The 13960-nt window shown below is 38.4% G+C and overlaps 1 protein-coding gene across 42 annotated transcripts in view; it reads left to right on the forward strand.

Annotated features, from left to right (window-relative positions):
* The window catches only part of SYTL2 (synaptotagmin like 2), a 107739-nt gene extending 94534 nt beyond the window's left edge, over positions 1–13205 (forward strand). For all 42 annotated transcript variants that reach the window (XM_003365365.5, XM_003365364.5, XM_001490882.5 and 39 more), the window contains 7 exons: positions 939–1108; positions 2483–2585; positions 4670–4840; positions 7183–7261; positions 9383–9482; positions 11065–11270; positions 12108–13205. In XM_003365365.5, the coding sequence (XP_003365413.3) occupies positions 939–1108; positions 2483–2585; positions 4670–4840; positions 7183–7261; positions 9383–9482; positions 11065–11270; positions 12108–12253 (975 nt within the window). In that variant the 3' untranslated portion in view covers positions 12254–13205. The remainder of the gene's footprint in view (positions 1–938; positions 1109–2482; positions 2586–4669; positions 4841–7182; positions 7262–9382; positions 9483–11064; positions 11271–12107) is intronic.
* Positions 13206–13960: the final 755 nt, after the last annotated feature.

Genomic DNA, 13960 nt, shown 5'->3' on the forward strand with positions numbered 1-13960 from the left:
AGGTATGGAATTGTACCTCTCTTTTAGCAAACCTGATGAATAAAAGTACTGATTCACATAAAAGAACAGGAGGGCTGATTCTTTGTCTTGTAGAAAGATTCAGATTAGGGTTTTAAAAGGAGAACTCCCTAACTGTCTAGAGAATTTGACTTTACGTGGAACTTCTTTCATAAAGTGAGGTAGCTGTGTGTGTGTGTAGTATGTGTGTAGAAATATATATATGTAAATATATCCACATACACTTATCCAAATATTTCTCTGCTATACATACACATGCACCTATCTCACCAGGTATGCTAGACAAATGACAAAGCTGAGCGTAAATTCTTACCAGCCCCGAATTTCTCAGACTTGTTTGTTTAAATCTATTTGAATTGCATTTCTGCTGATTGCAATCAAATGTATGGCCTTGGGAAGGCTTTAAACTCCCTTCATCAATCATCCATTTTCTACCCTTCCTGACCTCTAAAAGCGTATGGCTCAGTAAGCATTTTCCTGGATTCAGTGGATGAGTAACGTGGTAAAATTCCTTTTTAGTGCCTTGGAAATTTGATAGAGCAACATGTCACTGTGATTTGTGTGCCTGAGCTTTCTCACATCCTCTTTCTTTAACATTTTAAACACTAAGCATGCCTAAAAATGGAACTCTGAATGCCCTCTACCATAAAATCACCCTGCTTTGAAATGAGCTAGCATCTACATAACTTTGCATTTCACTTTTCATCTGTGTCTCTTAGAGGCAGTTTTTTTAAAACACTGGTCATGTCGTGTATATCACGTCAGGTTGCCTGTGTTGGTATGTCTTTCTGCCATATTAAATTGACTGCTTTTATATGCAAAGTAGAGAAATAATGGCAAGCAAGGATTATATCTGTGATCCTTGTGTTGGGTTCAAGGGCCGGGTAGAGACAAACTCTGCATGTTTCCAATGCTTTCAGGTGAGTGGCAGTGTGATGAGCGTTTATAGTGGAGACTTCGGCAATCTGGAAGTGAAAGGAAATATTCAGTTTGCCATCGACTATGTGGACTCACTGAAGGAGTTGCATGTCTTTGTGGCCCAGTGTAAAGACTTAGCAGCAGCGGATATTAAAAAACAGCGTTCGGACCCGTAAGTACATTTTGGAGTTACTGCTTTCTTTTAGTTACTCTCAGCCTTGTAGAAATTGAGAGGGAAAGTAAGTAATTGAAGGGGGAGGGTATGTGTGTGACTGTGTTAAAAGGAATATATGAAAAGAAAACTTGGGGGAAATTGCTGTTTTATTTACTTTATAAATTCATATGCCAAACTTATTAAATTATAAAAATTCAGAGACGCACAAAATGTTTCAAGTTGGGAGGGACCTTTGAGGTCCTCTTGTCTGGTTCCTTCTTTTTACAGATAAGGAAACAAGGGCCAGAGAAGATAAGGGGGTCTGTTTACATAAATTCAGATGATCAGCAGCAAAATGAGAAATGAGGGCTTGAACCCCAGTCTCTTTCCACTCTCAAACTTTCGCTAAAGTTAGGGACATGTGGGGCATACTGCATAATGTTCAGTGGTGCAGAAATGGTTAAGATTCTAGAATGAGGTGGTTTCCATATTTAAATCATATTCTACAGAAGAACTTTAGAGGGAATTACCAATTCATCTTTGAAATAACAGGGTTAATTGCATTTCAGTTTATTTGCAGAAGTTGAATAGTATTCCCCACTTATCCCTATGCAGAAGTCTGATTCTTAATTATTTTGCAAGCATAAGCCCAATCGTTTTTGCTTTTATTATAAAAACAACTGGGCTCAAAGTCCTTTTTTATCTTTTTTTTTTTTACGTTGACTATGGCTTGATTAGATGTGTGATAAGATTAATTTGCTTTTTCAAAAGACAGTAACAAAAACTTTTCAAAATCCTGCAAACACCAAAGCCTTTTCTTAATAGGAAACAAGGCCATAGAATTAAGCACTACACTAGAGACCTGTTGTGCCCCCATGCCCCATTAGGTAAGGCCAAAGGAAAAAAGGAATTCAGGAACTATCCCTTAAAAGTCTTCACGACAGGGGCTGGCCCACTGGTGCAGCAGTTAAGTTCACATGTTCCGCTTTGGCGGCCCAGGGTTCACAGGTTTGGATCCCGGGTTGCAGACATGGCACCACTTGGCAAGCCATGCTGTGGTAGGCGTCCCACATAGAAAGTGTAGGAAGACAGGCATGGATGTTAGCTCAGGGCCAGTCTTCCTCAGCAAAAAGAGGAGGATTGGCAGCAGATGTTAGCTCAGGGCTACTCTTCCTCAAAAAATCTTCACGACAATATAAAATTATCAATTCCACTGAAATCGCTTTAAACGTTTAAGTATAAAGGTATTGGTGAGAACATGTATTACTTACTGCTTTTCTCAGTGTCATGAAATAATTATTTCAGTCAATTTCCAATGCATTTTTAAAAGTAGAGGTGGAAATATTACTTTTATTTTCTCTGACCTTCTTATCGGTTTAATTCTCTTTTTAGATATGTAAAGACATATCTATTACCAGACAAGGGAAAGATGGGCAAGAAGAAAACACTTGTAGTGAAGAAAACTTTGAATCCTGTGTATAACGAGATCTTGCGGGTATGTATGGACTCCCTAGCTAGGAAAATCCTAAATGATGACCTCTGCATTTAAATAGCCGTGTCTACTTAGGTAGTATGTCTACATAGTATCTCTACAGATGCAGTCAGTCCCCAAAGAGAAGAAGGAAAGGAATAAACATCTTCTGAGAAGTTACTTTGTATGAGACACTATACCATGAATATTATATGCGTTATCTTATTCACTCCCTATATAGCCTGCCAGGCAGGTATTGTTATCTGCATCTCACAGGTGAGACAAGAGAAATAAAGTGACTCAAGGACATACAGCTGATAAAGTTGAGCATTGCAACCAAAATGGTCTTCTAAAAGCGTAATTCTGATCCTGTTATTTCTCTGCGTAAAATCTTGTAGGATTCCCATTACCCTTAAGGTCAAGTCCATCCTTCTTAACATGCACACCAGTCCCTCCACAACCTGAGCTCCAGCCTGGTCTTTCCACTTTCATAGTCTTTGTTCAGGTTACCCTGATTCCTTTTTGTTCTTTGGAGGAACTACATTTTCTCACACAGCTAGGAATTTCTGTTCCTTCAGGCTTGAGTATTCTTTTCCACATTCTATCCCTAATTACCTGCTACAGCCTTAAATCCCTCTTCCTACGAGAGGCTATCCTTAACCCTTAAATTCCCCTCTATCTGCTGCCTCAGTTTCCTTGTTTTGTAATAGGCTATATTAACACTCAGCACTTTAACTACTGGTGTAATTGTCTGCTTTCCCATTAGACTGTAAGTTCCATGAGGGCAGGGACCAACTCTGTTGTTGTGAGCCCTTGGGCAAATGACTTAACATGCACTTCAGATCTGCAAAAGGGAGATAATAATAGTATCTTCCTACCTACCTCAGTAGTAGTGAACATTAAAAGAGTTAATATGTGTGAAGTGATTAGCATACATTAAACACATAGTAAATGTGGACTGTTAGTACAGTGTCTGGGAGAGGTACTCAAAAAATGTTTATTGGAAGGATAGATGGATGGACAGATGAAGGGAAGGTATACCTAGCTCAAATACTCATATTCTTTTTTCCCCCAAAGTGTATCATGCTGCTTAGTCATGAGTAACAGATAATCTAAAACTAAAAATATAAGAAGTGTCATTCATTCCCTGTTTCTGAAAATTCTGTCCAAGAATTTGGTTATCCTCTGAGAAAAGAAGCACAATTAAATTAACCCTCAGTCACCCATGGGTGAATTTTCTGTAGCAAGTTTTTAATTACAGTCTGACTATGATACTCCTCAGTACCCTAGCTATTTCTAGGTCAGCTACTGCAACCCTATACTCAGGAAAAGCCAGCTAATTTAAATGGTAAACTCAGAGAAAGCCAAGTCTGCTATAACCAAAATGAACATTCAAGTAGTACGTCATAAAAGCCAAATAGAGATTATTTTTAGGTTGGAAGTACTATTATCCCTTCCATGATTATATATAATCAAGGATTGACTACATTTTAGGTGAAAAACTGTTAGGATGCCAAGTATTTTCCATTTGACCATAGGAAGCAGGAAAAAACAAGTATATCTTTTCTTGAAAAATACCGTGTCCTTGCAGGCTATCAATAGTAGGAAAGATTGTGTGTATTTGGGAGCAGGTGGTATATGGGAACTCACTGTGCTTTCTGCTCAGTTTTGCTGTGGATCTAAAACTGGTCAAAAAAATAAAGTCTGTTAAAAAGAATACCTTGTTCTCAGGTAGAAAACAGACCTTTGGATTAAACTTCATTTGTATTTTTAGACTGAATTTGATTTATGCAATATCTAGTTAGAACTAAAAACATCCAGTGAAAACTAAATAATTGGCCTTTGTTTTTAGAGAGCTATTACTGGCTATGATATTTGAGTCATAGCTTGCTTTTCCAGAGGGGGAAGGAAAATCAGCTTTTGTGAAAGATGGATTTTAGCTCTTTGAAACAAGACACTTAGAATAAGATGACTTTGCAAAATTCTTGAGACTTGAAACCTAACAGATGAGAAAATCTGATCTACACAGATGACTTTTCATCTCAATGTCATAATTTTGGCATAAAGTAATGTTATTCACCACTTTAATTTCCTTCTTTGAACTGTAGTATAAAGTCGAAAAGCAAATCTTAAAGACACAGAAGCTGAACGTGTCTGTGTGGCATCGGGATACATTTAAGCGCAATAGCTTTCTAGGGGAAGTGGAACTTGATTTGGAAACGTGGGACTGGGAGAACAAACAGAATAAACAGCTGAAGTGGTACCCTCTGAAGCGGAAGGTAAGTTCAGAGTTTTTTGGTTGGTTGGTTTGTTGGCTGGTTTGGGACCTTGGGTATAGGAGAAAGCTACTATGAAATTGCATTTTCATTCAGAATGCATATCTGTAGTTTGGGATCATTCTATCTTTTCACTCTATCCTATATATCTCTTATGCTTTTTTCTGTATTTTCTATTCTTTCTCTTTTTTTTCCCTCTTTGTGCTTCAGGCTGCCTATTTTTTGCTAACCTATTTTTCAGTTCAATAATTTTCTTCTCTGCTATGTATAATCTGCTCTTACACCCATCTGTAGGTTCTCAATTATTATATATTTCAGATTTATATTTATATTTTCATTTGATTCTTCTTCTTCTTTTTTTTTTGGTGAGGAAGATTGGCCCTGAGCTGACATCTGTAGCCAATCTTCCTCTTTTTTGCTTGAGAAAGATTGTCACTGAGCTAACATCTGTACCAGTCTTCCTTTGTGTGTGGGATGCCACCACAGCATGGCTTGGTGAGTGGTGCATATGTCCGTGCTCAGGATCCAAACCCACAAACCCCTGGCTGCCAAAGTGGAGAGTGCAACTTAACCACTGTGCCACTGGGCCAGCCCCTCATTTGATTCTTTTTTATAGATTTCACTTCTCTGTCAAAATTCTCCATTTTAACATTTTCTTTAGGAATATATTAATCAAAGTTATTTAAAGTATATGTCTGAAAACTCCAATATCTTAAACATTTGTGAGTCTCTCATCTAATTTTTTATCTTAGTTTGGTCATTTGGTCCTTTGTTCTGGTATGCCTGTTCACTTTTTATTGCATGCTGGACATTGCATATGAAAAATTCTAGGGATAATTTAGAGAGTTTACTTTTGCTTCTGACACACAGAGTAGGGACAAACCACCTTAATCTAGTCTTGAAATGAACTGACTAGAAGCTGGGGTTCACTTTTCATGTGATCTGATCTAGTTTTTCTTTGCCTGTCTTCCTAGGCTGTGGCCCTTCAGGGGTTCCAACTGAAAGCCTTGGGAAGTAGGTCTCTAATTTTAACATGTATCCACTTTAACTGAAGTTCTTTAACTGAGGAACTTTTTAAAATACAGATTTCTGGGCCTTATTCCCAATGTTGCTGATTCTGTAAAATCTGGGCCCAAGAATATGCATTTCTAACAAGTTCCCAAGTATTGCTGATGCTGCTGGCCTGGGGACCACACTTTGAGAAACACAGATCTAGAGCATTCTAGAGGCCGTTCCTCCTTCGCAGGCCATGGACTCCGATTTCTGTCTCCTCAGCCTGTGAGACTGCCAAAGCCCTGCTCAGCTTTTAGTCTCTTCCTGATGGCTGTTTATGCTCTCAGTTTGGCACTACTTAAAAATCGGCTGACGCCTCAAAGTGGAAAGCAGAGAAGAATGTCAACCTCTAACATCATGTCCATTTGAGTCTTCTGTCTTAATAATTCGTTAGCACTTTCAAATAAATTTTTTTAACCCAGTTTTCTTTGTTGTTGTTTGTTCTCAGTGTGAGGTTGGTGTGAACCTAGCTATTCCATTTCCATCGTAGCTGGAAGTGATATGTAATAAATAATTAATATAAGCCATTATTTAGTATATGTACAATAAAACAGTTCCATTAAAGAAATGGTTCCCAAATATTGCATCAAAATCAGGTGAAGCACTTATTTCTAGCCCTGCTCAAGACTTGATGCATCTGAATTCCTCAGAAGGTGTCAGAAGCATCTCATTTTTAACTAATTTCCCTTATGTTTCTGATGGATAGCCATGTTTTGGAAATAAGGCTCTAAAGGACCAGAATTTGAAAGGAAAACCATCTCTCTTATACTTGGAAATAATAGATACACATTTTAAAATTATTGTCCGATCATTGTTATTCTTACAGGCATCTACTCATTTGGTCTAAAATAATCAAGTTAATGCAGCTTTGAAAATGTAATATTTGGCCCCCTTCCCCCCCATTCCCACACTCTTCTTACTTTCTTCAAATAAAGAGAATATAAATAAGTTGTTATATGTGCTGGCTGAATGACTAACAAAATGTATTTGTTTTTATAAAACCCAAAGCATCCAAGAACACCACTTCCATCTCCAAGAAAGCCATTCTGATTTCTCTGCTCTCTTTGAGACTAAAGGCTTTGAAATGTTTTCTGGGTATCCTGCAAAGTTTTCCAAGATACACAGTGTAGCTTTCCCAGATATAAAAGCAACAATCTGGCTCTGATGGGGAAGGAAGTGTTAATCCAGGGCGCTCATGAGTAATCCAGAAATGGGGAAGATATGGTCCTGTAACAGAGTGACAGAGAAAGTGGTTTGTGCTTCACACCTGCTGACGTTTCTTCATTTTTCAGACAGCACCAGTTGCCCTTGAAGCAGAAAACAGGGGTGAGATGAAGTTAGCTCTCCAGTATGTCCCCGAGCCAATTCCTGGTATGTAATGATTTTCTGTCCACATTTATGCCTTTTCTTAACCCTTCTCCTCCCCAAGGATTTCTTTGGGTTCTATGATATTTTCAAAGGGGAAGCCCTAAACAAACTTATTAACTTAGTAATTGTATAGACCAAATGAGTCAATTCACAGTTGTAAACTAGAAAATTCTCATTTTTTTATTGTAGTAAAAACATATAAAACGTCCCATCTTAACCATCTTTACCCATACTGTTAGTAGTGTTTAGTATCTTCACATTGTTGTCAACAGATCTCCAGAACTTTCTTGTCTTCTATACCTGAAACTCTATACCCATCAAACTACACCCCCTTTGTTCCCCTTCCCCCTAGCTCCTGGTAACCACCATTCTACTTTCTGTTTCTATGAGAAAAATTCTCATTTTTTTCAGTCCAGTTTACAGTCCTTGTTTTAACTTTCACCTCACTCTCCCAAAATTTAATATCTGCACAATATGAATGGCCTTTCTTGTATTCAGAATTTGGACCTATTGGTAGTGCTGTGATAAGAATGGAACCTGAATGTTCTTTTTCACAGGTGGGAATTGGAAGAATTCATATGAAGCCCCTAAGAAATTAGAGCTCATTGGTCCTCCACTCTCAAGGTCTCATCAGGAGAGAAAACTTTTTCCTCAAGATTATTAATTGCATCCTTGATGTCAGGGCCTCAGGTCTGCAGTCCAGTTAAGGGGCAAGAGACTGGCAGGAAATGAATGCCAGCCCCCCTCTTATTTCCTAAGCAAGTTCCCCAAGTTATTCTCCTTAAGAATCTGTATGAATTTTATGACTCAAATCAGGGGTTGTAAACTTAAATGCTTTCAGTAACCAGGCAGTGAAGCTAGTGGGATGAAGGAAATAATGGATGGTGAGGGTAGTGATTAAACTAGAGAAAGGCATTCTAATTCAGTTATTAAAAAAGAAAAAGAATTGGAGGGCAAGCAAAACATATCTTTAGGTCAAATGGCTGCCAAACCACCATCTTGTTACTTCTGGATCTTTCTAAAAGGCAGTCTTTTATATATAATTTGTATCTATCATTTATGTCAACATGCATAGAGGTTCTGCCAGTCTCATTTCCCATTTTCCCTACTATCATTTCTTGTTGGTGGGGACCAGGGGGATGGTGTGTTGTGATGGGCTCCAGCTTGTCTGAGTTTTTGCTTATACAAGTTTCTCTTCCCTTGAATGACTTTCTCTTCTCCTCAATCTATCCAAGTTTTAGATGAATTCCCTTCTCCTCCATAAAGCTTTTTCTGACTATATTCACCCTCACTGATCACATCATCTTCTAGAACATTATAGTAATAACTTGACATTTCATTCTATACTACATTTTTGTAGTTTTTATTGAATTACTCTGTCTAACTTCACTGTGAACATTTCCCAAGGATGTAGGTTTCTTGTATTCATTGTATATCCAGTGACATTCCTTGCATAGAGCTGAGCACGAAATAGATACTCATTAAATACTGGTTGGTTAACTGACTGGGTTAACCTATGAGGAAAAATATGGTAATATTCCTCTGTCCGTGTGCACCCAACTTAGACAACAACTTCAGACTAACCCAACTTCTCAGTAATTCCCTGTCCTTAATAGTAGCCGTTATGTATATCTACACAATAGTCCTATAAAATGCGTTAACTACTTTTAACAAGAGTGACTATACCATTAGCCTGTACCTCTTTTGGTTACTTTGTACTCAAATATGTTTAAAATGCCTCCCTATCAGCACCAGTTGATATTGGTATTAACATTTGGAACTCACATGCATTTCGCTGAGATGTTTTGAATATCACCGTAAATGGATCATTCACGTACCTGATATCTGTAATTGACCTTGTTGAACCAAGCAAAACCCAAAAAGAATGACGTAATACTCTATTCTTGGAATCAATATAAATTATTTTCCTAGAGCTATCTGAGCTCAGCCAAACTATGAAAGATATAGTTTAAAAATGTGTAGATTTAAGCAATTAGGATCATACCATCAAGCATTAGCTAGTATCACTGTACCAGACCATTTTTAGATTGGCATCTTTGGATGCATTATTGCCAAGACAGAAATGGCAGTGAAATGTTCTTCTCTCTCTTTTTTCTATTATAGGTAAAAAGCTTCCTACAACTGGAGAAGTGCACATTTGGGTGAAGGAATGCCTTGATCTACCACTGCTAAGGGGCAACCATCTAAATTCTTTTGTTAAATGGTAACAGCATTGATCACTCTGCCTCCCTCAGTTCTACGATAGCCTGCCTTTGCTGGTTGGTTTCAGTTCTCTATATCTTTGATGCTGAAACTCATCATTCATAGTTTGAATGAAATAACTTGAGACAATGGCGACATGAACCAGAGGTATCTGTGACAGGAAACATCCAAGGCTTCATTTAGTTTTAAAATCATATAGATAAGAGGGCATATACACAAATGAAACCAGAGACCACATACTCAGGTATGTAATGTATTCCTAGGAGGTACATCTGCTGGTGAGGACAATATTCAGTACTAAAGAGTTTATGAAATTTCTAATGGTGGGGCGCCACACTCCTTAACGCCTTTGTGGAACACTTGTTTTGTGCCCATTTGCAAAAGACCTTTTGCATCAACCTGCAAATATCTGGAAAATTATTTGCTAAAAAAACATATGTTAATTGTTAGCTCATAAAAGCTTAAGACAATTTGGGTTTTTAAGCAGCAAACTTTTTTCTCTGTTATAAATGCCTGGAATCTAGTAAATAATAACTAAAACAGATATTAGTGTACTGTCTTGGCTCCCTCTAATTTTATTTATATGGCTTCTACTAGAAGACCAGATGTAGCTATTTAAGTTTATATGAAATTATTTATAATTTTCCCTATATACATATTTTTCATAGATGTAAGCTGCTAAGATTTTTCAGCTCAGGTCAGTCTCCCATTTTGAGACTAATCTCAGACCTTCTTGCCTTTACAAGAGGCATGGCAGGTTAAAGGTAATTCGGTTATTACCACAAATTAAATGTAAATGATTGCAAATACATGATTTATTCCCAAAGTCAAATCTATCAATTGGAAAGGTTTCTCTTCTTTTCAGTTCTGTGCAAGACTAATTCTTTAGGCTATCACAGATAATCAGGAAGAGACCGTGCTTCCAAATTTTAAAGGAATCCTCAAACAATTGCTACATAGTAAGTACTTAAATGCAGGCGCTGAACTAAGTTGTTTGCTTCATATGCAATTCTAATATTAACCTTGTGAAGTAAGCACCACCATTCCCATTTTATAGATGAGAAAGCAAGTATCTGAGAGGTTAAGTAACTTTCCCTGCACTACACAGCCAATAACTGACAGAGTCAGGATTCAAAGCAAGTCTGGTCCATTTTGATGCACAGTCTTTCCAGCAGGATGCCCCACCACCAGCACTGCTGCCTCTCTATACTCTTTTTTTCCTCCATTTCCTTCCACCAATTCTCAGTAGCTGTTTTGAAATGCACTGAAAACATAAATGTCTATCTTATTAAAATGTCTTCACAGGGCCGGCCCAGTTGCATAGTAGTTAGGTTTGCCTGCTCCACTTTGGTGGCCTGGGGTTTGCAAGTTTGGATCCTGGGCGCGGACTTACACACCACTTATTGGGCGGTGCTGTGGCATGCCCCACATGCAAAAAGGAGGAAGATTGGCACAGATGTTGGTTCAGTGACCATCCTCCTCAAACAAAAAGATGAAGATTGGCAACAGATGTTAGCTCAGGGCCAATCTTCCTCACTGAAAAAAGAAAAAAAAATCCCTCACAATAATGTTTCTTTTTGTAGTACCATCCTTCCAGATACCAGTAGGAAAAGTCGCCAGAAGACGAGAGCTGTAGGGAAAACCACCAACCCTGTCTTCAACCACACCATGGTGTATGATGGGTTCAGGCCTGAAGACCTGACAGAAGCCTGTGTAGAGCTTACCGTCTGGGACCATTACAAGTTAACCAACCAGTTTTTGGGAGGCCTTCGGATTGGCTTTGGAACAGGTAACATTTGTTACATTTTTAATTCTCTATGAGCCAAGTGCTTCTGGAGACACTAGAGGTTGGTTGGTTGGTTGCTTTGCTTTTTCCTAATGAAAGCAGATACTCTATTTCCATTAAGTGTAAAGAAATGAAGGAGTGAAAGAATGTCAGGCTGTGTGCCAAGGGCTCTCGATATGAAGATTAACAGGATACAGTGTCTGCATCGCAGAGCTTAAATTATCGTAGGGGACACACAAAAGCCTTCATCACTACTGTTTCCTGAAAAAACATTGATGGCCCTTCAGGGCTAAAAGTGTGCTTTGAATATAACTAACATTTATGGAGCACTAGTCACTGTACTGAGTGCTTCATTTGCATTATTTCGTTTAATCCTCACGGCAATTTTGTGAGTAGCTACTGTTATCCCCAGAGGAACTGATGTTCAAAGAAATTAAGTAACAGAGGTAAGAAGTGGCAGAGCGAAGATTTGAAATTGAGTCTGTTAGACACTAAAGTTGTAACCACACTTCCTTAGAGATCATCTAGTGTTATTTCCAACCCAATGCAAGAATGCTCCCTCCTACTCTCCTGTGGCCCCGACAGGTCAGCTCTTATGTGCACGTGAAGAGAAATAACTGAGAATAATAGGAGTTATCCCAGTTATGGAGTGTCCCATTATTGGACATCTCAGATGGTTAAATAGTTTTTCTTGTATTGAGTCCCAGATCTGCCCTCCTGGTGATGTTAAAACTCTTCCTAGCTGTCTTCCATTGGTGATTATAATTAGGGATGATCCTTCCCACCCCCACCCCCCACACTGAGCTATTCCTTTCTAAATGCAAAGCTTCCTTTTTTCAGGTAAAAGCTATGGTACTGAAGTAGATTGGATGGACTCTACTTCAGAGGAAGTTGCTCTCTGGGAAAAGATGGTAAATTCCCCCAACACTTGGATTGAAGCAACCCTGCCTCTCAGAATGCTGTTGATTGCCAAAATTTCCAAATGAACCCAAAAGTCTTCTCCTCTGAAAACTGCTGAACAGGTGGACTCTCATCTTGAAAATCTGACTGTGTGGACAGAGATCATCACCTATCTATTGCCACTAACAAATGCTACACAGCACGTTGAAGTCAACCTGCATGATGTGCTTCTTTGGTTACAAGGCCCAAGAGATTTAAATAATCACAAAATGGGTAACTTATTTGTGACTCCAACAGTAAAGAAGATAGTTGAGAAAGCTAGGAAAATTGAACTGTTGCTGCTGCTTCAAAGAAAAAGCTGCCCAAAAAATATTAAATGTGGGGTGTGGGTTAACAGGCAGAATTTTCTAGTTTGCCATCATGTGTTTCACAACACAGTCTGGAGCTACAGTTAGGAGGGTCTGCCACTTGATCATTGAAAGCCCTTGCAGGAACTGAAAACAAGTAAGTTGTGGAAAAGAGTGACAGAAAGATACTCCGACGAGGGGGAGAAAAGGCAGAATATTTGTGATGATAAAGAATTTGACCATAAGAAAACTATTTACTCTGCAATCTCTATTAAAATGTGCAATTCCATGTTAGCACCACGAGACTGAATTTACTGCATGTATTTCTGCCTTGAGAAACTGCTTCCCTTTTCCCAGCGTTAAAACAGTCTCAAGTGTACTTTGGTGCCACCCACTGGCCATAGGTGGAATTCAGTTTTGGGCTCAATTTTTCTCCGAAGATAGGTCTCAAGCCTGTATTTTGTAATAGGTATGTAAAAAAACCCCCCAAAACCTTGCATATATAAGGTTTTGTTTTTCTTGTAACTCTACTATATAAAAGCAGCATGAGAGTGGTCACAGGCATGCTTTGCAATAAAGTTTTAATTAGAATGTAAATTGTTAAATTATACTGTACTTCTATGTATGTATAATTTTCATAAAGTATTTTATAAAAATCCTTAGAATAAATTATTATATGATTTAATCGTAATGTCAAATGAATTGGGCTTTTCATTTTAAATGAAATGCTTTATGTTAAAAATCCTAAAATCTAAATTCCCTAGCAAGGCTAAGGAACTTCTACTGAGTTAATATTTCTTCAGTCTTTACTGCAACTCTGGACATCATTTCCTTTAAGTGGGAAGCTTTGGCTATGTTATTAAGAGCACAATTTTTATTTTAAAAAATAGCTGAAAAGCTTTGAAGATAAGTTAACGTTTATTCTTGAAAAGTGTTCCACGGAGACATTTTGGAGTCATTTTAATATATAAAATATCATTCCCCTTAGGACCCAACTAGCTTCCCTTTCTCAAAAAGATCACTGATTTAATGTAGCTTAGGGGAAGCCTGCATGGTGGGGGAGTGTGAGATCCTGTAACAGGTGGCTAATAAATGTCATTTAAAGCAACTAGAGTGCTTGACTCCTCCCCACACAGACTAGAACTTCCTACCCACTTGCCAGTAAGAGCGATAGTACCACACCCTTCCCATTGTCTCTTGAGGTCTTTTATGGGGGTGTTTAGTCTGACTCTGTTCCCTCTTCCTGTTGTGACCTGGGGAACGGCAAGATAAGCTGAATGGAGGCACACCTCCAAGGTCAGCCTGGAACAGTGGCGGAAGTGTGAATCCTGTTCCAGCTTCCACCACTTCACATTACAAACTACTTTCTCAGCCCTGCCTTCGGTTATCTGCTCAGCCTTCTCCCAGCATCCAGCCAGCTTTGAAGCACTTATGTGATTGCTTCCA

The sequence above is a fragment of the Equus caballus genome, chromosome 7 (assembly GCF_041296265.1).
Source record: "Equus caballus isolate H_3958 breed thoroughbred chromosome 7, TB-T2T, whole genome shotgun sequence".
Classification (NCBI taxonomy): Eukaryota; Metazoa; Chordata; class Mammalia; order Perissodactyla; family Equidae; genus Equus; species Equus caballus.